This window comes from Panicum virgatum, chromosome 5N, assembly GCF_016808335.1.
Source record: "Panicum virgatum strain AP13 chromosome 5N, P.virgatum_v5, whole genome shotgun sequence".
Lineage (NCBI taxonomy): Eukaryota > Viridiplantae > Streptophyta > Magnoliopsida > Poales > Poaceae > Panicum > Panicum virgatum.
Genome location: NC_053149.1, coordinates 43,769,725 through 43,797,226, shown reverse-complemented (window position 1 = coordinate 43,797,226; position 27,502 = coordinate 43,769,725). Strand labels below are relative to the sequence as shown.

The 27,502-nt window shown below is 47.8% G+C and overlaps 3 protein-coding genes across 3 annotated transcripts; 2 read left to right on the top strand and 1 right to left on the bottom strand.

The window, feature by feature from the left end:
- The first annotated feature begins 3,796 nt into the window (after positions 1-3,796).
- LOC120674390 lies at positions 3,797-6,560 on the top strand. The gene is made up of 6 exons (XM_039955568.1): positions 3,797-4,189; positions 4,380-4,465; positions 4,827-4,973; positions 5,216-5,339; positions 5,763-6,037; positions 6,131-6,560. The coding sequence occupies exons 1-6, from the start codon at positions 3,985-3,987 to the stop codon at positions 6,221-6,223; spliced, it is 930 nt and encodes a 309-aa protein (XP_039811502.1). The 5' UTR covers positions 3,797-3,984; the 3' UTR covers positions 6,224-6,560.
- Positions 6,561-13,844: 7,284 nt separating this feature from the next.
- On the bottom strand, positions 13,845-14,273 carry LOC120674827 (basic proline-rich protein-like). Its single transcript, XM_039955937.1, has one exon. It carries the CDS (start codon positions 14,271-14,273, stop codon positions 13,845-13,847), a length of 429 nt encoding a protein of 142 aa, XP_039811871.1.
- A 1,884-nt stretch (positions 14,274-16,157) lies between these two features.
- LOC120676302 (F-box/FBD/LRR-repeat protein At1g16930-like) lies at positions 16,158-18,043 on the top strand. Its single transcript, XM_039957537.1, has 3 exons — positions 16,158-17,218; positions 17,341-17,486; positions 17,628-18,043. Exons 1-2 carry the CDS (start codon positions 16,193-16,195, stop codon positions 17,356-17,358), a joined length of 1,044 nt encoding a protein of 347 aa, XP_039813471.1. The 5' UTR covers positions 16,158-16,192; the 3' UTR covers positions 17,359-17,486; positions 17,628-18,043.
- Positions 18,044-27,502: the final 9,459 nt, after the last annotated feature.

The following is a 27,502-nucleotide window of genomic DNA, read 5'->3' as shown; positions in this document are numbered from 1 at the left end:
CAACGACCTATTTAACAGGCCTCCAATAGAACAAAAGCATTAACCAGTCCACAGACTGAAAGCCTACCAATATTTTGCTTTGTTACAAAACATAACAGGCGCACCAGCAAGCTGTGGGTCTAATAACACCCGGGAAAGGATTGTAGCCTTGTAGGCGAGGGTGATTGACAGATAAACTATTTTTCAATCGATTGACACAGCGACACACCCTAAAAGGATTACGTGTTCACTCGCAAAAAAAATGATTATGTCATCAAATACTTTTAATAATCAAGCAAATTTGGATCGGTAAAGATTCCTTCCTCTGTTCACAATAGCCGGCTTTGATGATAAAGTACGTATATGGTGTTTGTAATTTGAGAGAAATCATTTTTTAATGGGGTGATTCATCGTGAGTTGATCCGTAAGCTTTAGTAGGATGATCCTATATTTGATGTTGAATAAATTGCATCCATCATGCAACAACTTATATGGTTGTATTATTTTTGGTCCAACTGAACTACACATACAGTTCTGCTTTCTGTTGTGTAACAAAAATGTAGCATGTTTATGCTTGGGTGGTGCATATCTGTTTTTTTTTGCCTGACATACATTGCTTTTGCTTATCTCTGCATGTCCTGTCAAGTCTCAACTTGCTGCCTCAAGTAAGTCTTTCTAGACATGCCTTTTGATAGGTGCTGTGGACTGTGATGCTAGCACGTCAACTGATGCATACTCTAATTTCCAGTATTCTAGCTTGGCACAGTTATACTCCTATCACGTTATAACTTCATCTGTAACCTTTTTAGCTTGGTACACTTGCCACCCTCTCTGTTTGCTTGCCAATTATCTTGTACTTGAATATGCAATAATGGACATTTCAGATAATGTACATGTAGGCTCTTTCTAGGATCTGCAGCTTCGATGGTATTTTTTATTCAATCCTATGCCACATTGACGCATGATTTTCATCTATGTTCCTCAAATGCTGATATAATTAACTGCTGATCAAAATTCACGGCTTGTTCTCATCATACTTGGGCATTCCCATTAAGATAGTAATCAGCATTGACTGTTGAGCCATGTTAGTTGTAATCTTCAAAGCTTTGTTCTCAGGGAATTTCCAATGGACAATAATGTGTGGTCTTTCTTTTATTTATTCTGTTCTTCTCACAACATAATATTTGAATGTTATTTGTTCTTTTTTTAATGTTGAACTCTAAGTTTGTACAAGTAGTTGCAGGGCGTGCCCTGATGAATGCCAACAATCATGCCCTGCATTCCATGTGATTTGGTCTTTAGCCGATGAGCTCATTGCATGCTTATGTTACTAGTCACTTGGCGAGTGATGGATGTCCATGTTGTGCCAGAACTATATTGCTTATCTCACAATTTCGTCTCAACTTGGTGTTTCAAGAAAATCTCCCTAGCCATGCTTTCAGATAGATAGGGATCCTGATAGGCTCTCCAAGCCTGTCAACCTGCGTACATGCTCTCTACTTTTTAGATATGCTAACTTGTCTCAATCTGTTCTTTGTAGATTCCACCTCATTCTAAATTTTTTAACTTCCATTTCAGCCATCCTTCCTGTAGGCTTGCCTTAATTACCTCTTACTCTGCATAGCTAACGTTTCCAGATAAGGCCTATTGCTCGAATCAGCAGTTTGGATGGTATCTTCAGTTGAATTTATTTCAACAGGTTGTGCCACATGATTTTTGGTCGGTGCTTCTCAAGTACTGACACAAGTAGATGTTTCTTTTCCTATTGAATTCCTTCACTTGTGTTTTTTCTTTTTAAATTCCTTCAGACGTTTGAATGCTAAGTTTGGACTCTGGACAGCTAGTAGCAGAGAAGAATGCTCTGCCGAATCTTGAACGATAGCTACCATGCCCTGTGTTTCATGCGAATCCTTGTCTTCAGTCATGTCCTGCTCTATGTTGCGTGCTCTGAAAGATGCATGGTGGCAAGTAAGGCCATGTTTAGTTCGCGATTTTTTTTGGATTCGGCTACTGTAGCACTTTCGTTTTTATTTGGTAATTAGTGTCTAATCATAGACTAATTAGGCTTAAAAGATTCATCTCATCATTTACAGCTAAACTGTGCAATTGATTATTTTTTAAACTACATTTAATGTTCCATGCATCTATCCAAAAAATTGATGTGACAGGGAATCTTGAAAATTTTTGGAACTAAATATGGCCTAAGCCTCTTGACTTGATTTTTTTAATTATTTTTTCTTGATTGACACATTCAATTACTATGATCTTGTTTAGATGCTCCGTGTAAAATTTTTGAAATGAAATTTTGCACATTTGAAGTATTAAACTTAGACTATCACAAAACTAATTATATAACTCATCTGTAACTACGAGACAAATTTATTAAGACTAATTCATCCGTCATTAGCAAATATTTACTGTAGCTTTACAGTAACAATTTATTATCTAATCATGATTTAGTTAGGCTTATTAGATTCGTCTCGTAATTTACAAACAAACTATGTAATTATTTTTTTATTTTATCTAGATTTAATACTCATGTGTCTAAAATAGTTTTGGAATTTTAAATTTTGCATTTAAATACTTTGGAGTGACATTTTTGTGTTCGATGGTACTTTGTGCTCAATCTGAGGGGTTTTTACATTTTTACCATTATAACGAATTGCACTCATCAGATTATCACTCTTATATTGGCAACTACATCTATACCATCTGAGAGAAGTTTAACTTATAATTTTACCACATTTGCGCATGTGGCAAGCCACGCAGGCATGACACGTTGGCGTCCAGTCAGCAGGCCTAGGTGAAATGTCATTGTTGCCCCTTCCTCCTTCTTCAACCTCTCGACGCAGCAGCAGCAGCAATGGACAGAAAATCGTCCGATTCCGGCGGCAAGCTCGTCGACGGCGAGCTCCCGGTGGGGAAGCTACCAGGTTTAGGCTCCCCAAGGTGGGGCGCACCTGGGGCGCCCGCTGGCGCAGGCGCAGCAGGCCGGAACAGCTCGTCGGCGCGCGGGCAGCCCAGCCACGGCGGCGCGCTGCCATTTCCAGCGCCGGTGGCGCGGGATGGACTCGTGGAGGAGCTAGGGAGTAAGGGGAATTTGCAAGGGACCTTACCGAGGGCTTGGATCGGCGGGGAAATGGCCGGATGCGGGGCATCGACGGCAGCCGGACTTCCTGTCGGGGTGGCTGCTCCGGCCGAGCTCGCTTGCACCAACGCCGGCGCCGGCCGCCTCGTCCTACGTGCCAAGCCGCGCGGGCGCAGTCACCCTCAACCGGCAGCCGCGCGCATGCAAGCCACGCAGGAGCAGGCTCCCGCGCTTGGGAGGGAGGGAAGGAGCTTGGCTTCCGTTGGCCGTGCTCCTGGAAGGGAGGGAAGGAGTGCGAGCGCGAGCGCGGGCTCCCGGCGGCCACGCGCCTGGGAGGAAGGGGAGGAGCGCAGGCGCGGGCTCCCGGCGGACGGGAGGGAGGAAAGGAGCTGGGCGACGGGGCAGTGCTAGAGGTAAGAGATGAAGTTGGCAAGCGGGGCCCATCTGGCAGTGAGAGAACCTTAGGACCCGGCTGTCGGAGAGGGATAAAGAGAGAGGAGATTATGGGTAGAGAGGGCATTTCACACTCCCGACTGACTGGACGACAGCGTGTCATGCCTGCGTGGCTTGCCACATGCGCAAATGTGATAAAATTATAAGTTAAATTTCTTTCAGATGGTATAGATGTAGGTGCCAATATAAGAGTGATAATCTGATGAGTGCAATTCGTTATAATGGTAAAAATGTAAAAACCCCTCAATCTGATGAGAGCGGCCGCACAGCCCATTGCCACCGAGACACATGCCTGCGGATCAGGATTCAGGAAGCTCCATGGAATCGTCCACGGACGCCATCCGCCGTCCGCACGGCGCTCCAAGAATCCGGGTCCGGGAGTCTCCTACTCTTCGACTTGGGCTAGAATTAGAACAGCCGCCGCCGCCGCCGCCGCCGTTCCCCTCTTCTTCCCACCTTGTCCGATGCAGCACCCCTTTCGCCTGCGCGCTTTGTCCGATCGCAGCAGCTCTCCGCGTCATCGTCGCGCCGCGGGACCGGCCGAGACGATGGACGCCCCACTCCTCGCGCCGCACCCGCCGGCGCGGGGCTCGCTGAAGGGAGCGGCGGGCGACGAGATTGAGGCCGCTTCCGCCTCCGCCGCCTGGTGCCGCTTCTGCCTCGATTCCGGTACGGGCCCATCCCTCCCCCCGCCTCGTTTCGTTCCCGCGGGCTTCTTCCTCGCCCCTATTGATTAGCCGGGTTTAATTGTGTTGGAAGGGGTTGTCTAGGACTAGGTAGCTAGGGTTTAGTTTTCGAGGTGATCGTGTTGTGCCCCTGTTGCTGATTGGTGGGGTTCCTTCTCCTGGTTTCGGTGCAGGTGGTGAGCTGATCTCGCCCTGCATGTGCAAGGGGACGCAGCGGTTCGTACACCGCTCTTGCCTTGACCACTGGAGGTCTATCAGGGTAATGGCTACTTATTTGCCTTATTGTTTTTTCATCTCTGTCAAATTCGATCCAGCTATTGCGCCTCGTTTCTGTTCTGACGCTTTTAAGTTTCTAAGCGAAGTATATATAGAGTTGGAGCATGTACGATAATATGATTTTATTCTTAGGAAGCTTTTTCTTAGTTAATTTCAATGAGCAGCGTACTCAATAAACTCTTAGGTGGCAGCAGGTTGGATGTGCTAGCAGGTATATGGGCTTATGGCCGGTAACTTTTGATGATGAAGCAGGAACAGGATAGTTGGTAGTTATTATAATCTCTCATCCATTGTTTGGTCAGCAATGTAGCACTAAGTTTTGTTGTCTTGACGTATATCCTCAGGAAGGAACTGCCTTTTCACATTGCACAACATGCAAGGCCCAATTCCATCTACGGGTGCAATTTCTCGAGGGAGATGGGGGCCGTAAAATGAAGTTCCGGCTGTTCGTTGCAAGGGATATCCTGCTTGTGTTCCTTGCCATCCAAATTGTGAGATCACCTTTTTCCTCATTAAGTCTCTGTTGCTGTTTCTTTCATTGTCATATTAGCACTATTATAGACTGCAAACAGATTGCATATGCTACTTCTATTGATGAAAACAGAGTGATCCTTTGTTAGTTTAATTGAGCATGTACTGTTGTGAGTTCATCATGCAGACCTTATCTTATTGAATGCATTGTGCAAGGTACTTGTGTGACAGACATTTCATTTGCTCTTCTTTTAATTTTCAGGCCATTGCTGCCATTGGTGGCGGGGCATATTGGCTGGATAAATGTGGGCATTTCAGGAACAGATTTGCTGGTGGGTGGATTCACATTCTTTCACTGCATCCAGTGCCCTTCTACTATTGTGTTGGTATGTGTCTTCTCCTTCAACTGCAATTATAATTCTAATGAAGTTTGATGTTGTCTGATAATGCAGTGTGTACCCACTAGCTGAGTGCTAGGCACGTACTAAGTATCATATATATTGTAGGCATGAATCAATTTATTTAGTAAATTATGTCTTGCTTCTCTGCTGTAATCAATCCTAAACTCTTATCTCACAATTTTATTTTCTTGTGCAGTAAAAATAGAATAGTATATTCATTCGAATTCAAACATGTTGTGTCAGAAAATTGTGAATCCTATCTCCTTCCAAAATCAACACCATTGCAATTATTATCAGGCGACCATAGCTTTAAAATTGCATTTTTAACAGATCTATTCAAGTACAGGATATTAGTATCCACTTCTAACAAGATTTCTACTAATATCTGTGCCAAACAAATTGCTTCAGGTGTAGTGGTGTTTTTCGCACTGGTTGGAGTTTTTGGGCTCATATTACACTGCTCGACGTCCCCGTCTTCCAACAATGATTTTCCGTGCTTCACTAGATCCTCGAACTGCAGATCAGATTCATCAGACGATGATGATGACTTTGCTGTTGTTGTTACCATCGTTATTATTTTTGCCATCATCGGAATTGTGTATGCCTTCATTGCTGCAACTAGTGCTGTCCAGCGGATCTTTCAACGACACTACCACATTCTTGCCAAGAAGGAGCTGACAAAGGTAACCTGGTTAGAGGCTCTAATCTATCCTCACCATTTCATCTGAGACTCAAGCTTCATTAACCAATTAAACACTTTTAATTTTGGTGTGCAGGAGTATGTCGTGGAGGACCTCCGAGGGGATTATACACCACCAAAGCTGGACCCAAAGCACGAGCAGCGCTTGAAGGAGCTGCAGCTCATGTAGCTGCTGCTTTTACAATTCACACCAGTTCATCTAGTCCTTAGCATGATTTGCAGCAGTTAAAAACTTGGTTCTGTTATCCTGATGGCTGTCTGCTGCAATATGAATAGTAACCATGCACTACCGGACTCGCTTACTTTGCCGAGTGTCACAGATACTCGGCAAAGGCCGAAAAACACTCCGCAACTTCTTTGCCGAGTGTAGCACTCGGCGAAGCGCGCACGGTCTTTCTTCTACCGGCGGCACTCGGCAAACTTTGCTGTGTGTCAAGCCGCACTCGGCAAAAAAAAGTTGAAACGGGACGGACAACAGGCAAACTGGCGAACGGAACGGGCGAACGAGACGGTTGAACAGGACGGGGTCGAAAACTTTGCCGAGTGCCAGACGCGTGGCACTTGGCAAAGATTCAAACTTCGCTGAGTGCCAAGCTGGCAGCACTCGGCGAAGTTTCGAGCTTTGCCGAGTGCTGCCAGGTCGGCACTCGGCGAAGTTTGGATATTTGCCGAGTGCCACGCGTCCGGCAGTCGGCAAAGTTTCAGACTTCGCCGAGTGTCAAAGTAATTGCACTCGGCGAATTCTTTTTCCAGAAAATAGAAAAATGGTTGCTTTGCCGAGTGTCAGGGTAATAACACTCAGCAAAGCTTGCTGTTTTTTTTATTTTTTCTGTTTATTATGTAATAACCACATCCATCAGAAATAAAACATATATACATTCCAGACATTTAATATACCATATATACAGCACATCCATCACAAATATCGCATAATAGCACAAATATCTCATGGTACATAGCACGAATATCACAAATAACACAAGTTCAACATCGATGCCATAAGTGTAACGTTCAACAAGCACAAGTCCAACAAATTAAACAAGTACAAGTCTGTAGAACAAATACCATAAACTACTCTAAATCAGCTCGGTGGCCACTGTGACGCTGCCGGTGCCGGTGAATGCTCGTCCGGAGGCTCATTTGACCCCCCCCCCCCCCCCCCCAATCGATTGATTCTGCAAAAAGAAATTGAGGATTACATCTTGAGAAAATTGTAAGAGTTCATGTCCCTCTTGATAGTATGACATTCCTAAACTCAATTTGAAAAGATAAAATATTAAATGAATAGCCGCTTTTCAACTTTCATATCCTTGACTTAGCTCATGTATATATCAGCTATGATACCTTCTAATCATTTGTAAGGATCACCGGGGTGTCCGACCCTAGAGGGGGAGGGGGTGAATATGGTCGCTAATCGCTTTTTAACCTAGGGCTCAAACTATTAGCATAAGATAAACCTAACACGTCCTACACATGCTAGTTATGACTGAGGTTTATCTATTCTACTCTCTACTTACCCCTAAAAGACTTGCAACCTAGCCAATCCCAATCAAACTAACTAGGAAAGTAAAGGTACGCAAGATATAGAAAATGCGGAAACGTAATGCGGTAAGTAAAGAGGTAAGTGCAAGAGGGATGCAAACTCATGAGTAGACACGGTCATGTAACGTGGTTCGGCATAAACGCCTACGTCCACGGGACACCGAGGCTCTTCCGATCACCGTCTTGCACTACGCCACCAAGGCGATGCCGGCAAGCAAATGCAAGTGCCCACAAGACACCGAGTCTCGTGCACCACCACCGTCTCTCTCGGTCATCCGGCCGAAATCCACTACGGAGCTTCTCCACCAAGGAGGGGGCCTCCTCTTCCCCCGCGCAAAGTGTCGTTGCCACTCCACACCAAGTCGGAGGGTCACACGACGGATCACAAGGATTGCTTGCCGCAGCAAGACTTCTCTCAAGGGAGCTCTCGCAAGAACTAATCCCTATTACAAGCACTAAGCACTCTCACAAGTGTGCTTAAGCATATATGATGTACAATGAAGCTCTATGGTGGTTGGAGATGTTCTTGGGTGTGTGTGGGATGTCCAGCAACTCCAGCAAACTTCAAATGGCCAGGGTGAGGCGTATATATAGGCCACCAAGTCTTGTAGCCGTTGCACCAACGGTCAGCAGAAAATCTGCGTATCATCGGAAGAACCGATACCTTTGGCTGAGGTAGCGTCGGTTCTTCCGGTCACTCATAACTCGAAGTAGCCGTTGAACTTCTGACTGCTGCAACAGTGACCACTGGTTGAACCGATGCTTGCCCGTCGGTTAAACCGGTCACTCACAGCCTTCTTCTCTTCTGCTGATGTCAATGCACCGACGCAATGCTCCGATGCACCGTCAGTTGAACCGGTGCTGAAGAAACTTCTCCTGGGCACTTAACATCGTCTCTGGTACTCAGTACGCCCAATGCACCGATGCCCTTTCTTGGACCGTCGGTTCAACCGGTGCCTATAGGCTGACTTGGCTTCGATTCCCTTCTGCACCAGAATTCCATAGCGTCGGTTCTTCCGACTACCATCGAATGCACCGATGCCCTTGGCGTCGGTTCTTCCGGTGCTACTGCCTGAAGAGCTTCCCTTCTGCACCAGAATTCCATAGCATCGGTTCTTCCGACTACCAGCGGAACCCCCGTAGGGGCGGCCCTTCGGGACTTGCTACGCCTATCTTCTCTTTTTCTTTGTCATCACTTGAACCTAAAACCCTGAGAATGGTCATCTTAACAATCATATTAGTCCAAGTGTTATGTTATCATTCGATCACCAAAATCACTTGAAATGGTATAAATGGTGCCATGTTCGTTTCATCATTCTTATTAAAGCATATGTCATTAATCAACCAACCACTAAGTGAGTCTAGATGTTCTTTCAGATATAGCACCTGATATATTGACATAATGTATCTCAAAATTTGAATATGTATGTGCAACCAAAGTAAATCTATATATCATACTCACAGGAGTGCCTGCAGCGCCAGATGGAGGAAAGATAGAAGGAAGGCCTAGCGGTGGCAGCGGTGGTGGAGGCCAGGGCATCGTTGGCGGCGGTTGATGGTTGATTGTCGCGCCAAGGCCTTGGAGGTATGAGAACATGGTCTGCATCTATTGTTGCGCGGCCTGTCGCTCAGCAAGAATCACCTGCTCCATCCTCTGCCGCTCTTGCATCCGCTCTTCCTGCCACCTGCGCTCTTGGTCCTGCCTTAGCGTCTGCTCCTCCTCCAGCCTCGCCTCGATCTCCTCCCGCCTCTTCGTCTCTTCGTCCATCCGGGCCTATAAGATTTCACCCAAATGTTATAATGCGAACAAAAGATAAATAAAAGCAATGAACAACAAATGGAGCAGAAATAACCTGGATTGCACGCACGCTGGCCACTGAAGTCTCAAGCCGTGGGCGTATTGGCGGGGTCGAGTCAGTGATCCTTGCCCGAAGCTGGGAGAGAGTCGGCGTACTGGCTGTGTCGACAAGGCTGTTGACGATCCAGTAACGGCTGTGCTTCTTCCCTCCTCCTGCCCTCATGATGGCTTCTCCAGAAAGGGGCTGGGTGGCCGGATCCCATGTGTCCCCATGGAGCGCCTCTCCCATCTCCATGTACTCAGTGATGCGTGTGTGGACGCTCGGGTTGCTGTATGCCTCGGGTGGATCCGCCGGGTTGTAGGAGACGTCGGACGTCGCTCTGCCCTTATGCGCCATATAGTATGCCTGGAAGTCGTTGCATTCCTGATCTTCATGTGACTCCGACTGCAAGCAAAGCGAAAGAATATAATGATTAGTGAGAATGCAGAATTTAGAGTTTGAAAGTACCAAAAAATGTAATGACTTACCCAAACATCCCTGTACTCGGGAAGGCCTCGGCTGCCTTGATGGTGTGGCGCACCTTGCATCAACAAGCGGCGCTCCCGGCATAAGTTGTGCTGCTGAATCCACTCCTCGCTAAGCCACTTGTCCACCATCATTTCCCAGCACGCGCCCTTGCCGGCACACCAGTTCGGAGGCACCTACACGTAATGGAAGCAAAGTGGATGACATTTCCGAAAATGAAATTCAAAAGAAATGAGTAGTGATTTCGTCATTTACCCTCAAGTATTGTTCCCGCGTGAGGAACATATTTCTTGCTACGTCCTTGCCGACCTTTCTTTTTTCCACATCGGCGCAGTAGGTAATTACGGCCTGAATACGCGCCTCGTAGTGCATGTCCTTCACTAGTTTGCGACATGCTGTGTCAGCCACCGGAGCCGCTATGACCTCATATCCTGGCTCGTACCTGTAGAAATCCTGCATATAGACTCGATAATTGCAGTCAATATTCAAAGAGTTTCAAATATATGGTAACTATTCACCAATATAGTGCGACGACTTACCCAGAATTCTCCCACCACCCGTCTCGCCTTGTTGCCGAAGGACCTCCCTTCCCGATCTTCTACATATGGGTCGGCGATGTAGTGGTCCCACGTGTATGCCGGCTCCAGGATCCCAGCATGCATCACCAGCCCAGGGAAGAGCTCCCTGCATAGGGTTCCCAGGATGCCGTTGGGCTTCCTTTTGTGGGCACCCGCCTGCACGCGCATCCAATACCTGTAAAAGTGTATAACATAAAGTATTAGTGTCTTGTCATTTTGAACATATGAATTGAAAAATAAATGCCATTGTGCATAACATAAAGTATTACAAGTCCGGTACCGATCGAATCATCGGGTGTCTCGCAAGAGGTATCGGCCGCTGCGGCAGTTGCGACGGTCCTCGCAACCACACCGCCCTCGTATCTCCTGCTGCCTCCTCCTCCTCCTCCTGGTCCTCCTCCTCCTGTCTCGGCTCCTCCTGCTCCTCCTGCTCCCGCTCCTCCTGCTCCTCCTGCTCCGCCGCCGCCGCCGTCGTCAATTCTGGAGGTGTCCTCTCCCTCCTGCTCCTTCTCATCCTCCCCTGGCCTCCACCACCTGTCTTACCTTCTCTCGTTCTCCCTGGCCCTCGTCCCCAACGCCTCCTGGACCCCTCTGAGGCATTGGACCCCCCTGCTGCACTGGACCCCTCAGGAGCCTCTTGCTCTCCACCACTACTCATGTACAAGGCGCTCAGGAAACCAATCTTGCCCCCGCCTGTCATTTCGAATCAATAACCTGTAATGAATAATTGTAAACGAATCAGCAAAAATGAACAATATGTACTTAACAAATTTTGCAAAATAAACAATAAATATATCTACAAATATGCAAAATCAGTTCATAGAATTAAATGAGTCAGTTCACACATGTACTAGAAATAGTCATCATGATCGGGATTAGCTGGATCATAATCCTCATCATCACTATTAGGCTCCTCGACGTAATCAGCATTATTCGAAGGAGGAATGTCATCTTCACTGTCTCTGCCCAAACACAGCCACTCGAGTAATTCTAAGTCATGAGCATTTTCAACCTCGTCTCCAACTTCCTCGTCAGCAATCCTTTCATTGTCCACTTCCATTCCCATCACGTCACTTAAGTCTATCTCGAAACTCCCTTCTAGTCCTTCTTCTTGAAAGAACCCTCTGCCATCCCATAAGGATTGAACCCATCTGTTGCAAGCGCAATACGTACATTACGAGCTTCATTAGCCTTGTCACGATGAATCCTATCAAAATTCTTCCATGACTCACCATCGGATGGATGCACCATCTTGTCAGGGTTGTATCGAACACCTTTCTTGTGCCAGGTCATCTGTTGCGCAGATTCCTCGGTCATGAATAGTCGTTGGATCCTCAGAATGAAATGAAGGTAGCGTAGAATTTTCACGGGAATCGTGAGCTGCTTCTTAGGCTGACCATCACCAGATTCCACTTCGAGGAACCTAGAGGCTTTACATTTTGGACAGTAAGCATCTTTCTCATCCTCCTTCCTAAATAAGATACACCCATTTGGACAAGAATGTATCTGCTCATATGGCATCTTAAGTGCAACGAGAATTTTCTGTGCCTGATACATTGACTTTGGTAGAATGTGATTTTCTGGAAGCATGCTTCCAAACACGGTCAACAGACTGTCGAAGGCGTCTCGGCTCAGGCTAAACTGAGACTTCAAGGCCATTAGTCGTCCGATGCCGTCCAGCTGAGAAACCTTTGTATGACCGTGAAGTGGTTTTTGTGCAGCCTCCAACATCTCAAAATACGCCTTTGCGGATGCCTCTGGCTCCTCCTCCTGCGGTCCTTCACCGAAATGTGCTTTATGATAGTCATGTAACATGTCTCCAACCCCACCATCAGCATCACAATCATCGATGTGTTGCCTCACGACCTCGTCCCTCATACGGTGGCCTTCACCATGAAAGATCCACCGGGTATAGTCTGGCGTAAATCCATACTTGCAAAGATGTTGGCCCATAACCTTCTTCGTTTTCCGTTTCTTATTTCCACATCTGTTGCACGGACACCACAAGAAACTCGATTCTTCAGCCTGACTCCACGCGGCTTCCAAAAAATCATTGGTCTTTCGAATCCATTCATCGGTCATGGTAGCCTGACTTGGACGGCCCGTGTACATCCAATGACGGTCATCCATCCTCTAGACCGGAGTGAGAATAAAAGTCAAATGCAACTACGTGTTGTCCCTACATTCTAATAGGTGAAGGTAGGTCCTAATCCCACCCGAGGATGCGTACATACGGTCAGTTTTCATGGTCCACTACCATCCGAGACAAAATTTCGGCAGCACCTCCCCGCTGTTCTCTAGAAACACGTCCCAGAAGGGAGATTGTGTATCCGGAGAACAACGGGGAGATGTCGCCGAAACTCTGTCTTGGATGGGAGTTGATCATGGTAACTATCTGTATCTACGCATTCTCGGGCTGTCCAAACAACGTGGACAATTCGAAAGAGATACAATTATAGATATGCAAAGATCCGCATATCTCAATTGTATCTCTTTCGAACGGGAGACGCCTAACTAGGTTACATGAACTACGAGGCGGTGGCGGTGCAAAGACAGTGGCGGTGCTAGATATGCAAAGACGGTGACGGTGCTTACAGCGGGTCGGTGGTGTAGGCGTGGCCGGCTTGGCGTGGACTCGCGGTTCAAGCTTCTCGTCGAGCACGTCGCAGGCGGATGCCGCTACCAGCCTATATTTTATGCAGTCAGAACAAATAAAAGGTTAAGCATCATGACTAGCAAGAAAGCAAAATCATCAGCGGAAACTACTAAAGCATTGAGGGCCCATTGAACAAAACTTTCTCTGTTGACATAATATCCACCTCTTAAGGCTGATGCATGCATGTGAGGGCTAATAAGTGTTACGAATTATTGGGATATAGGGAAATCAGTCTCATCATACTGCACTTTCTGTTTCAAGGATTTTAGTGAGTCAATATTCATACTGCACAGAGATATGGCAATGATTTATTGATCATGTTAACAAAACAATTCTCATTTTATTTGAAGAAGACACATGCCTAGAGCTGATCTCTCACTATTTAACTATGACAAAAAAGTTCTTTTTTGATACAAAAAACACAAATTTATTATGTACATTTTGGCCATATTTCCATCCCTAGTACTGCCATTTGAGCACTGCCTTCCCAGGACACAAATCCTAAGGTGAAAGATATATCAAACAAAAAATTGCAATTAACAGTCACATGCACTAAATTTCTTGCCACCCCAATCTACCATGATTCCATATACAACATAGCAAACATCAATAATGTGCTGCACTGCACAATGCAGTGTCCATTTAATGACTAATCTGATCCTACATCTGATTCACGTTGCTTTACTCACCTCAGCTAACAATGCGCCGGGGAAGAGCCGGGCCCCGGGGACGCTGCTGCCGGGGCGGGGAGCCGGCGTCAGGAGCCATGAGCCGGGCTGCGGGCGCGGCCTCCGGGGGCGGGGAAGCGGCGCGGGCGGCGCCCGAGGAGCGAAGGCAGCGCCGGGGCCGGTAGACGGCGTCGGGGGCGGGGTCCAGCCGGCCGCGGGCGCCCGGGATGAGCCGGGCCCCGGGGACACCGCTGCCGGGGCGGGGAGCCGGCGTCGGGAGCCGTGAGCCGGGCCGCGGGCGCGGCCTCCGGGGGCGGGGAGGCGGCGCCCGAGGTGCAGAGGCAGCGTCGGGGGGCCGGTAGACGGCGTCGGGGGCGGGGTCCAGCCGGCCGCGCGCGCCGGGGACGAGCCGGGTCCCGGGGACGCCGCTGCCGGGGTGGGGAGCCGGCATCCGGGGACGTCCGGGCATCGGTGTTGGGAGCCCGCACGGCTTCCGGGGTGTGGACGTGGACGCGGAAGTAAAACTCCAACTCGAACATCACTCTGACTCAAAATCTCAAAGAATCCTTCTGAGTTCTCTGAAACTTCTTCGGAGATGCCTCGTTTCGTAAACTACATACATGACAACTTTTCCAAAACCATTTCAAATTTTTACCATAGATTCCCTGTATGAAGCCATGATGTCATGACATATTTCAAGAATTTCTGATTACTTTTGAATTTTATAAATTAAAAACCAATTTGTCCATAGCGCACTTTGTCCCGTTTCAGGATCAAGATGTTCAACTTTCCCATTCAATTGTTTGAAAATGTCTCAAATTAGACTAAATAACATAAAAATCATTTTCCATTCATTATAGTTCATTTATACTATATTTTGCAGTTCAAAATTATATTATCCCCAAAATATCCTTTTAATCAAATAAATTAACTAAATATAGTAAACATAACAAAAAATGTACCAAATTCTAATATGCAGTGTTTTGTATAGTATAGTAGCTAAGAAAAAAGTTTGGACTGTGTTGGAGAATTTTTTTTTGTTATTTCGCCGAGAGCTAAAGGGGACACTCGGCAAAGAGTTTGAATGCCGAGTGCCACGATAATTGCACTCGGCATTAACAAATCTTTGCCGAGTGCCCCAACCTGGCACTCGGCAAACGATAACAGTAACGGTCTTCACAACGGTGTAACGTTCGTGGCAACGGAGTAACGGTCGCGTGCGGCGCACGTGATAGTCTTTGCCGAGTGCCCGCTGCGTGGCATTCGGCAAAGAGGTGTTTGCCGAGTGTCCCTTGCGGGCACTCGGCAAACAATAACGGCCGTGACGGGTAACGGGCGCGGTGCACGCCCACGTGAGGCTGTGTACCGTGTGCTGCCCGCGTGGCACTCGGCAAAGGTGGATTTGCCGAGTGTCTGTAATCAGGCACTCGGCAAAGCCAAGCCAATCTTTGCCGAGTGTCGACTTTTTGCCGAGTGTTTTTTGGTAGGCACTCGGCAAATTGTAACTTTGCCGAGTGCTCAATATCTTGCACTCGGCAAAGCCTTCAGCACTCGGCAAATGTCGGGTTTCCGGTAGTGATGGTTAGCATTTAGAACATTAGCGTGAAATTGATTCATCTCATTATTTTTCACTAGAAACTCCCCTGCAATATTTTGTCCCATATGTTTATCACATTATATTTTACAAATTATGAATCCCGCTTGATCATCCTCACTTCTGTAAAATTATGTCATCTTCAGAATTATCTGTGAACTTTTATTTTCTTTGTAGAAATCCAGTTCTGCTTTTACAAGCAATATTGGTTGCCGTGGTATGCTCATGATGATGAGGAGGGCTCTTTATGATTTCATTTCTTTTGCTTCAATTGCATGATCTTGAATTCTTCTATAGATTCGATTGCATGGTCTTGAATTCTTGATAAATTGATGAGAAAAATAGTGTTGTGTTTAAGGGCCCAGTCCTAACATAGAAAAGCAGTTGCTTCTGTGGCCAGTTCCTGGGTCTAGGTATGGTTAGGTTCAGACTTCACAGTCACAGACGTTGGAAGCGGTAGCTCAAGCGCTGGTCCTCCTCCTTGTCTTAATGGTTATAAACATGGAATCCAGATTAGAAATACTGAGATTGAGCAACATCAGCAGATTTCATGTTTACTTTGGTACTACGGTTAGCAAACGACAGGGAACACACGCACAGAAATATGGGCCCAAGAGCCACCGGGTTCGGACATTTGGCCCAACAACGCCGAACCCTAGGCAGCTCGGCAGCCGGCAAGAGCTCAGCTTCACAGTCCACACTAGCCGCCACTTCACTTGACTCTCTCCAAACCAAAGCCCTCGCCGCTCGGCTCCGCCTCCACGCCGCCGGCGAGCATGGACCTGAGCGGATGGCGCATTGCAGGCATACAGCACATCCGGCCCTTCTGCGGTGAGGATGAAGGTACGAACACGGCGCTCGAGTTCGCGTACGGGTCCCTCTCCCTCCCGCAACCGCCCGCCACCCCCGACGCGCCCCTCGCCGCCGCTTGCGCCGCGTGGTCCGGGGCCCCAGACGACGGCGTCGACCGCATCAGCAGCCTCCCCGATGAGATCCTCCGGAACGTCGTCTCCCGCCTCCCCGTCAAGGACGCCGCGCGCACCGGCGCGCTCGCCTCGCGCTGGCGCGGCCTCTGGCGCTCGGTGCCGCTCGTCTTCGCCGACTCCAACCTCCTCCAGGGGTGCAGAGAGAACCCGCTCTGGCGCCCGGGGCTCGTGGACACGCTCGGCCTCACCAACGACGTGTCCGACATCCTCGCCGCGCACCCGGGCCCCTTCCGCTGCGTCCAGATTACGTGCTGCTACTTGGACATGAACAGGGAAAAGATCAAGGGCTGGCCGAAGCTGGTCGCCGACAAGGGCGTCCAAGAACTCGCCTTTATCAACCGCCCGTGGCCGCTCGACCTCCCTCTCCCCACCACGCTCTTCAGCTGCACCTCGCTCACCCGCCTGCACATCGGCGCCTGGAAGCTCCCGAACACTGCCACTCTTCCGGACGCCGTCGCCTTTCCCCACCTCCAGGAGCTCTTCCTCACCTTGATCACCATGAAGGATAAAGACCTCGCCTTCCTGCTCGAGAGGAGCCCCGTCCTGGAGGTCCTCACCATCATCGCAAGCCAGAGGGACGTGCGCCTCTGCTTGGCCAGCCGCAGCCTGCGGTGCCTGCAGCTGGGCATGTCTTCCTTGGGGGACATCACCGTGGCCGACGCTCCTCGCCTGGAGAGGTTCTTTCTGCTAATGACACGTCGCATTGGGGGCAACAAGTTCTCGACGATCAAGATTGGCAACGCACCCAACCTGCGGATGCTGGGATACTGGCCCCCGGGACAGCACGAACTACAGATTGGCAACACCATCATGGAGGTACAATATATAATTTGCAATCCCAATTTTCCTTCTGTTTCGTTAAGTGGTTGTCCAGGTATCAAATGTGTGATCTTAATTTCTGATTCAGTGCGTTGCATTTGCACATTCACATCACACAGGCGGGCACTAATAGGTGAGCCCATGCACCATCATCCCAAGCGTCAAGATCTTGGCTTTGCAGGTGCAGTTTGAGGTGCGCAATGAAGTCAAGACAGTGCCTGCCTTCCTCAAGTGCTTTCCCAATGTTGAGACTCTCCATATTCAAGTAAAACTTAGCAAGCTTGCTTGTTTCATTTGGCATTTTACATCAGTGGCGCCGCACCACTAGCTTTCTAGCAGCCTTATCAAATAAGGTGTTGTCACCAGAATCATAATATATCCATATGTGCCTTGATTTTATTTGCAGTCAGTGAAAGTCAATAGGCCTACTGGGAAGGTCAGTCTCAATTTCTGGCAGGAGGCTTGCCCTGTTGAATGTCTCCAGCATGTGAAGAAGTTGGTTATGCATGGGTTCCGAGGGAATAAAAGTGAGCATGCGTTCATCAAGTTCATTGCAGAGAGAGCACAGGCGCTGAAGAAGATGGTGATTATGATATGCTTTGATACGGCAAATGGTTTTGATGCCAAGATGAAGCCTTTTACTACTATTAAATGGGCAAGTGAAGACATCAAAGCAATCCACTTCAAATTACCACCTCTATAATTTTCTAATCCTTGGTGTTTCCGCAAGGCAGCTGATCTTTCGTGTACGGACCCTTTTGATCTTGCAAGTGCTGTCTGAGGTAGTGCCTGTCTACGTGCACCAAAGCAACTAGTTATGAATTTTTGCATCTACGAAAAACAAGTGAACACTTGGCTCCGCCGCTCCGGCCCCACGTCGTCCTCCTCGGGCGACCCGGGCGGCACTCAGCGCCGCGCGGCTTCCCTCCCCCTCCCGCTCCCTTCGGCCTAGCCGCCGCCAGAGCAAGTCGCCGGGAAGTCCCGCGCACAGCGAGGACGGCGGCGGCAAGGCTATCTCTCCGCGTTTCCTCTCCTCCTATCCACCATTTTCGGAGCTCCGCCAATGTTCGAGCGCGCAGCGAGGCTCGCCTCGAGGCCAGATCCGAGGTCTCTTTGGGCGGATCCGGCGCCATCTTGGCCGGATCTCCGCTTCCAGCCGCCTTGCTTGGCCTGCTGCTCCGGCGGGAGCGGGTCGGCCGGGCGCGGCTCGCAGCGCGACCTGCTGCTTCTGCACATGGTGGGGCAGAGGCTTTCGTCCCGCCGGAAGCTGCTATCTGCGTGCTGCTCCCGCGGCGCCGGCCTGCAGCTCAGGCGGCAGCGGCCTACAGCAGCCCGGTGTCGGTGGCGGCGGCGGGGTGTCGGTGATGCAGATCCCAGGACGCGTCGCTGCGGTATGCGTGCTGCTCCCGCGGCGGCGGCCTGCTGCCTTGTGCTCCCGTCCGTGGCGGCGGCCTGCTGCGGTCTGGGGTGCCTTGCTCGGTTGCGCATCCTACTCATTTCTTCCGCAAGGTCAGCAATGGAGCGGATCCGACGCCAGCTACCGGGCATAGCTGCTCCTCCCCGTGTAAGTCCACATCTGGCCTGGAGAAGCTTGCTAAAGGCCTGATGGGCGGGTGTTCTGGGAGTCGCCGGCGAAAGCCATCATCTCTGGTTCCCAATAACCAGTGACAATGACGACGCTCGCGGGCGCCGTTCCCCTCCATGGAGGCATTGTCTTGCGACTCCCGCACAATACCCATGATAGCTAGTGCGGTCCATGTTGGTGGCAGCTGCTACCGTACAGCGAAAGCTCTGCGCCCGGTGTGCAGGGGGTGTCTCACCTTCGCACGGTCTGCCAGGGTCCTCGACCAACCATGGGAGCTTGGTTCATCTGCTCTCTCCGTTGTGCTACGCGCTGGCTCATGGTGATACCGGGTGCCTTTGTTCTTCTTCTGCGCACATTCTTTTGGAACTGCTGATACAGGTCGTAGGCTTGCATCTTGGCTCGGCGAGTGCCCCCATTTGGCGCCTCTACTCCGTCAATGGTCCTCTTGTTGATGGTGTCATCAAATCTTATGCCGGGTGGTGTTTCCATCTCTTCTGTCATTCCCCTGCGAGGCTTCCTCCCCTTGTATGGCGTTGGATGGCGATCGATGGAGCCCGGATGTGCTACAAAATGTGTTACCATCAACTTCAAGGAGGGTCTTCGTGTCTCGTGAGTCCTGGTTTGCACACCTTTTGCCATTTTTAGTCCCCACTCTGTTGGCCTGACCCTCAGATGGAGGGTGACAGCGGAGCGGCGTAGCTACGAGGGATGGTTTGGAGGTGCAACGGCCATGGCTCTCTGGGCGAGTATGTTGTTCAATGGCGGCTCTAGTCAACGATTGGTGGTTGTCTCTTCGGCTTGTACCTTATCTTCTGGAAATGGGTGTGGCGTCAACGTCGTTCTTCGGCTTTGCGGCGTCAATGTTGTATCCGGGTGTATCTTTTCCTCTGCTTTATTGCTGAAAATCTTGTAATATTTTGACCTACCCAAGGTCCTTTAATGAAATTCAGGTGGGGACCACCCCCGGTGACCCTCAAAAAAAATTTTGCATCTACCTTTAGAATACGTTCAAGTGTTTATGTCAATCAGTACCAGTCTTCATCTTGCAAAACCCTATTGTGGCGTTAACTTGCTACTATTTGGGATGCATAAGTTGCTACCGAGTACATTTCATCTTTGATCTACGCGTTCTATTTGTTATGTTTGTTTGCTCTTAAACATTGTTTGGCTGATTGATTGTTCATTGTGGCCCATGCTACCGATGGAGTTATTGAAAATAGGCTGATTAATTGACATGGATTTTTTGGACGTGCTCGATCAACCTGCTCTTCTGCTTGGAGTATGTATATAACCCCTGTATCACATGCTAACTTGCTGAGCACTGAACACTGGATTGAACAATAGGCTAAGGCTTGTCCCAGTCTTGCTGCATACTTCTGTGATGTTACCATTCAAATGGTTATAAGATTAATCTATATGTGCTCTGCATCCCATTGTTCCTCAAATAGCAGTAGGACCCGCGTGACTCTGCGGCTAGTTGGGTTTTCCTGTTCTTTATTCATGTTCGTTTTTAAAAAATTTCTACATTAATTCCCAGAAGGTAGAGCCTACCATCTGTAATTGGAAAGTCCCAGGTTCGAACCCCGGCCTATGCACATTTGTGCGGGAAAGGTTTGGCACTAAAGATACCCTTCCCCAAACCTCGCGCAATGTGGGAATCCTACAACACTGGGTACGCCCTTTTTAGAGTAAAATGCACCAGAGATCCACCAATATGTAAGGATATGTTATTTAGGTCCAGGAACTCCAAAAAGTACATTTTTAGGTCTATGAACTTGTAACTTGTGCAAGTTAGGTCTATAAAATTTGAAAACATAGGTCATAAACTCTAAAAGTGCATTTTTAGGTCTATAAACTTCTATTTTGTGTTACTTTGGTCCATGAACTCTGAAAATGCACTTTTAGTTCCATAAACTTCGTCCATGAGCAGTCATGTGGCTACAAACGTGTGACAGACCCGCCGAGTTAAAACGCTTAATTAAGCGTAACCGCCATCATTTGAACACATCAGACGCATTAGCTTAATTAAGTATAACTTGATAGGCTATTTCCAACCCACAGGCCGATCGAAACACCAGAAGTCTCGCACGAAGGCGAGCGCAGAAGGTACCAGCATAATACAATTTTTCACAAATAGTAAATAATATTAAGACTTTTACAAAACAGCTTTAAATTTAAAATTTACAAAAGAAAGGATAGCAGCGGAAGAGAATCTAACTTACAGAGCATTTTTATTAGAGAATAAATAAAACAAACTAAATAAGTCGAGAACTACCGAGACGTGAAGACAAGGCGCCACATCGAGCCACCGATGTGAAACCTAGTTAGCTCCTATATCTAAAATAGGGTAAACAACAAACCCTGAGCAACTAATACTCAATAAGACTTACCCGACCAGTGGGTATAACTTAGCCCACATATCTAGACATGCAAGGCATTTGGCTGGAGGTTTATTTTGCAGAAAAAGCATCTAAAAGTGGATCCTTATCTTCAATATTTTAACTCCAGGTTCTATATAGATTAACTATAATCTAATATTTGTCTAAACCAACTAGAGCACACATGTAGAGCAAATATACTATAATTCAATGTAACCATCATCATAAATGTATAATCCATATTCTATATCATATCGCTACGATGCGGTGCTACGATCAAGGTGCTCATATCGGAGAACGACTGACGGCGAATCGATCCGATTTAACCTTGCAAGGTGAACCTAACCAACACGGCACGCGTATGCCCCGTCGGACCACACACACCAACCATTCCCCTCCCCGCCTTGAACTACAGGAACCAGCCCAACGACATATGGTCAGCCGAGCTCAACGTGAGACCACCAAAAGTAAACATATGCATCCCCAATTCTCTGCGACTACTCGACCACCCCAGGAGTTGGGTGCGGGTTCCCGTACTTTCGAAGCAAGACAGTACTCGGCTTACCGGTTTCGACTACCTCCTACTCCCGGCATGCGGCTAGTACAATTCCAACTCGATCAGTAGAGCCAGACAACGGTACGGTCCTTAACCGACACAGACGGGGCTAAACATTCCCCACTCGGTCTCCAATTCTTTTCCTTTCCTGCATCTTCTAATATTCCATATATTCAATTTATAGAGACATCCTATATCTCGCGAGTAACAGAAAATTACTCGACTCTAAAATATCATATATCTCGCGAGTAACAGGATGTCACTCGACGTCTATCGAGACATATTAAGCATAGACGTGCTACCGACCTACACATACTAGTATAAGGCCCAGGGAACCTAGAGATCATGCAACTAAGGTTTCAAACAATTCCTGAAAACGTAATGCACAAGTAATAGATATATATAATGTTTCATAATTTGAAATAGTAGGTCATGCACCGGGGTTTGCCTGGGGTAACACTAAGTCAGTGTTAATGCTATTAAGGCCTTGGGCCCTTCCGACCTTGGGCTGGGTCTTTGGTTGCTTCAGCGGGTCCTTCCATCTTCTGGCGATATCCGTCGAACACCGTCTTGTGGGTCGACTCCAACACCGCGTGCTTCACGTCCACACGTGTACATCTAGTGTACCTAAATGAGGTGCAATAATGCATATGCATGAATATATATGAAATGCCAACTAATGCACATGCATATGACACAAAATAGTGCAGCTAAAATTCCCTACTTACAAAAGAATCATACTAAAAAATGAACTAGCTGGCGGACTGTCCGCTATGCAGCAGCGGACTGTCCGCAGCTCAAACTTGCCGACCTACTAGACCTACCAACATCTCTGGATAAACTTACAACTATACGACGAACTGTCCGCGATCCAGTAGCGAACTGTCTACAGTACACCTCTGCCAACCCACCAGAACCAACGACGTCTCTGGACGAATTTCAAAACTCTCCGGCGGACTGTCCGCGCCCAAGCGGAGGACAGTCCGCGGTTCAACTCGGCCGACCCACCAGAACCACCAATGTTTTTGGAGAATTTCTAGACTGATTGGCGGACTGTCCGCTCACCCTTAGCGGACCGTCCTCTATACACCTTCGCCAATCCACCAGAGACAACGACGTATCTGGACAAATTTCTAATCCTAACGGCGGACTGTCCAGCCCTCCTTAGCGGACCGTCCGCAGTTCAATTCTGCGAAACCATCAGAGACAACAACATCTCTGGACAACTTCTAACCTGACTTGCGGACTGTCCGGCCCTCCTGGGCAGACCGTCCGCGGTTCGTCTCTTTGACACTACACGACAGGCGGCAACAGGTGCGGCGGCGGCGGCGGCAGCCGGTCCCTGGCACCGGCAACGCACAACAGGAGGGGGAAAAAGGCCAGGGAGCACAAGTAACTCACCACGAATCCATTCTCACAGTCGGTTCGGGCGGAGGATGACCGGAGAAGCGGATCGACAGTGGAACAAAGCTTCAAGCGGGCTCCAATGGTGACCGGTGGTGGCGGGGGCGATTCCGGCCGGGAGAAGCTGGACTGGGGGTTGGGGAAGGTGGAGGAGGTGCTGGAGAAGATGCTCGCGCAAGGAATCGAGGTATGGTGGCCGGAGGAGGGAGATCGATGGAAGGGGGCGATGGCGGCACGAGCGGACGAGCTCTGCTCGTCTCTGGTTGACGTCAGGAGGAGAAAGGAGGAGATGACAGGCGGGTCCCACAACCAGATAAATATCTGGGTGTTGCCTCGGCAGACCGTCCGCCGCTCTAGAGCGGACCGTCCGAAGTTTCCTGGGTGTTACAAAACGCGCCCACAAAGGTTGCCCCGATATCGCTGCCCATGAATATCTTTCAACCCCTCACCGAGAACCCCTCTAGGTTAACCCAAGTCTAGCGTCATCGCGAGATTTTTTTGCCACAGCACCTGGCACCACCATATCTGGCCTCCCACGTCATGAAGGACATAATATTCCCTACCACGATACACATATTGTTGAGTCCCTTCGTGACCTCCTCCACCCTTCCCAAGCCATCGCCCCTCATCCCCACTCATATTACGTGATCATATCTAGATCTAAGCTTCAAAGCTCACCAACAGTTGTCTGTAAGCGCCCCTTTGAATCCTAAATGCATGTCAATAACCTCCAAACTAAGTCTTTCATCCCTCCTCTCTCCTCTCCCTATGCACTTCATTCAAAATCGGGGCTCAAATTTCACCCTTCTGGTGAAACTTCAGCAACATACGGGCACTTTATAGATTCATGTTGGTGCGATACCAGTGCATGAAGGCTAGGTAGAGGGGTATGGACCTAGGTGACACAAATTAGAAGTTTATGGATCTAGGAATGGACTTCCAGAGTTTGTGGACTTAAGTGACACAAATGACAAGATTATGGATCCAGAAATGTAATTTCAAAGCTGATGGACCTATGTGACACCCTCTTAAAATTTGATGGACCTCCGGTGCATTTTACTCCCATTTTTATTAATTGCCAAGTTTCCGTATGAATGCATGTTTGGAGTTTACTCCTGACTTTCCCCATCGACCTATGATGAGTTACTATATAGCACTTGCTCTGTTTCCACTACTTTGAAATAGCACCTAAATTATGAAACGAGTTAAGAAACAACAAAGAATATAAGCTAATTCAAGAGAGAATTGTGAGGCTATGTTGGGTACTATCTGGTTCAAAATTACATGCAGTAAAGCTGTCTGACTTTGTCCCTTAGCATTTATATTTGTTATTAGTAATTAATTAATGGATTCATAGACTCGTAGGCAAAAGTACTTCTATATAGTGTTTCTACAATGCATCTACTGGAGACTCTCCATGTAGTAAACAATGGGCAACACAGAGGAGGAAATCTGATTTCGCAGTATTTTATCAGCATCCGGCATGAGAAAATTACATGGTTCACTGGATATGATCAAGGGTCTATTGGGTGGTCTGGCTATTCCACCTGTGGATACTATTTCGCTTCTGTGGCCTGCTGGGGAGAGTGGTTAGAACTTAGAACTTCCATGGACATCTGACCTTTCTATCAATACCTGACCCATTTCTTTCCGCCGATGGGCAGGAGGTCTTGCATTTCATCAAATAGGGATGAAAGCAATAGTGGCTGGGAAAATACTGTATTGATTAGGGTGCAAAGCACATATGTGATACATATAGGCAAGAATGACCTAGGTATCGCCCTGCTAGTGGGCCGGAACCCAACCTGTACCCACACCAGTCTGTGCTAGTTTCGTAAAAAAAATAAACCCACTCCAACCTGATCCGTTGATAACTAAAACCAACCCACCCCAAAAACTATGGTTTCAACCCATTTGAATATCCACGGTGTATCCACCATGCAACCTGCATGTACTTGTGCTACGGCTGGAAAAACATCCTCATGCGGATAATGTAAGTCCTCATGCAGATAACACAGCTCTAAAACTCTGACTACGGTGATCTGAATATACACAGTCATAGTCAAAATAGATGGTGCAGAATTGTAAAAAGATAAAAAACAACCTATTTGCACAAGAGCTAATGAGAGCGACTGAGCGACTCTGCTTCCTACATCCCTGCACCTATTTGCAAAGCATTGATAGCCTGGTTGAATGCTGAGTATTGAAGTTGGATAGAAAAATGGTTGGTTCAGCTCAAGAGAGTTATTTGCTACCATTTTAGAAACAACTTTAGAACAGAATTCAGAGAAACACTACAAAGCATTAATAGCTTAATTCTCATGTCAATGTTTCCGAAGCAGCAACACTTTTGAATTTTGAAGAGATGAACTATGAAGGGGTTGGGTCTGTCAGGAGTCCTGCCCATACACCTCTTGGGTTTACCATCGGGCGCCATAATTTCTGAAGAACTAAATTCACATGGGAACAAGTAAGAAAATAGGGCAGTTACACAGTGTAGCATGAGTAAACAACTTTTACAGCAATTCACTTTCATTAATCTTATTGTCTGACAAGTAAAACAACTGAAACTTTTAGAAAAACAAGTACAGGTCATAATAGATGGTAACATACCCGATTCCACCGATTAAGATCTTATCGGTTCAGTTGATTCCACCTATTCAAGAGGCTTTCAGTAAAAACACAGCACACCTATACTACAAATAAATACAAAAATTCTTGACTAGTGTTGTACCTGATTATCCATACCCGCATCTTTCTCCATGAACAACCAATCTTTTCCACAAACAAGAGCTTCCAACATTTCAGGGGTCAGTGAACTCCTTGCCTCTCCAAGTATCCTACTTCCAAGACTAAAGGCAGATTCAGAAGATATAGTGCTGAGAGGAATTGCAAGGAAATCTCGTGCCATAGTTGAAAGCACGGGATACTTTTCAACATGTGTCTTCCACCATACCAAAATATCAAAAATCTTGCTGTCTGCCACATGTTCTTCTTCGAAGTAGGAGTCGATTTCAGATTTTGGTGCACAAGCCCTTCTCCGACTTGACCTGAACTTTTCAAACTCTTCTTCGATATGAATTCTTTTCTAGAAGCATCATCTATGGCAGGACAATACTCTCAGATATGAGTTCTAAGGCTGCTTGTACCAGATTTAGTACTTAAATGGAGTCCACAATACTTGCACACAGCCTTTAAGTTATCATCTACTGCCACCAGATTTGGTTCAAAGTATTGCCATACCTTTGACCTTCGGTTTGGTTGTGACTGAGATGAAAGAGATAAATCTTGAGTTCCCGAACTTTTTGAGGTGTGTGCAGACATGGTTGATGTGTCTAAGATGACAATTGTTTTAGCAGACCTCGACTTCAAGAAGATGACCTTCACAATATTATTGACATAGCATCAGCAACAAATCTAACTAGCATTTAGAAAAGAGATAAATCTAATTACCATTATTCAGAACCTAACACTAACAGCAACATATAGACCTATCAAGAATTCAGCTAGTTGACTTATCTGTAATTATGAATTTGACTGTATCTTAAACTAGTTTTGTGACTGATTATATTTTGCTGGACTATTAAGCTACTTAGTGGTTTGACTTACAGAGGAAGCTTCAGACATTCATTGAGAAAACTTGAAGAAACAACTCTAATTTGAAAAGTCCAGGAGGACAACTGAATTTCCCGCACATACTGACTCCAGAACAGTGTGATACTGATATCTTCATCCAGAACAGTGCGATGAAGTGGACCAGAGCAACTACTCCGGTTTGAACTACCTAAAAAACACAAGAAACAAGCATCCAATAGCATCATTTGATAGACAAATTGTCACCATACGTGAATCAGTAAAACATAATTGAGCCCGAGTTTCATTTCAAAAAAGAAAGACCCTATCAAGAAGGGAAAAGAAAATGAGGAGAAGGGGATGGGCTTGAGAAGGAGCGCCGACGGGGCAAAAAGCAGATCAATCACCTAGCGCGGAGAGACTGGAAGGGCCGGCGCGGACGGCGTGGACGGTGGCCGGCATGGACGGCGGCTGGCGCGGACAGCGTGAATGGCGGTCGTCGCGGACGGCGCTCAGGGCGGCCAGCGCGGAGCGCGGCAGGCAGGTAGTGCGGCCGACGCGGAGGGCAGCCGGCGCGGCCTGCTGACGAGGAGGGCAGCTGGCCGGTGAGGAGGGCGGCAGGACCTCCGATCTGTGAAGGCGGCGGCTCCTGCGACTCCGAGAAAGAGAAACCGAGGACTCGACCCAGTCGGTCAGAACCCACGCTCGACCCGCACCTAACCACGTTTAGTAAAAACCCAACCCAATCCAGCCCAATAGCTCCTAGAATCCATTTCCACCCGAAC

Excerpts from the sequence above, each read along its gene's own strand:
- LOC120676302 (XM_039957537.1), top strand. The coding sequence starts at position 16,193 with ATGGACCTGAGCGGATGGCGCATTGCAGGCATACAGCACATCCGGCCC.
- LOC120674390 (XM_039955568.1), top strand. The coding sequence starts at position 3,985 with ATGCAGCACCCCTTTCGCCTGCGCGCTTTGTCCGATCGCAGCAGCTCT. Across the intron at positions 4,466-4,826 it reads ACCACTGGAGGTCTATCAGG|GAAGGAACTGCCTTTTCACA; the intron begins GTAATGGCTACT and ends GTATATCCTCAG. Across the intron at positions 4,974-5,215 it reads TGTTCCTTGCCATCCAAATT|GCCATTGCTGCCATTGGTGG; the intron begins GTGAGATCACCT and ends TTTAATTTTCAG.
- LOC120674827 (XM_039955937.1), bottom strand. The coding sequence starts at position 14,273 with ATGCCGGCTCCCCACCCCGGCAGCGGCGTCCCCGGGACCCGGCTCGTC.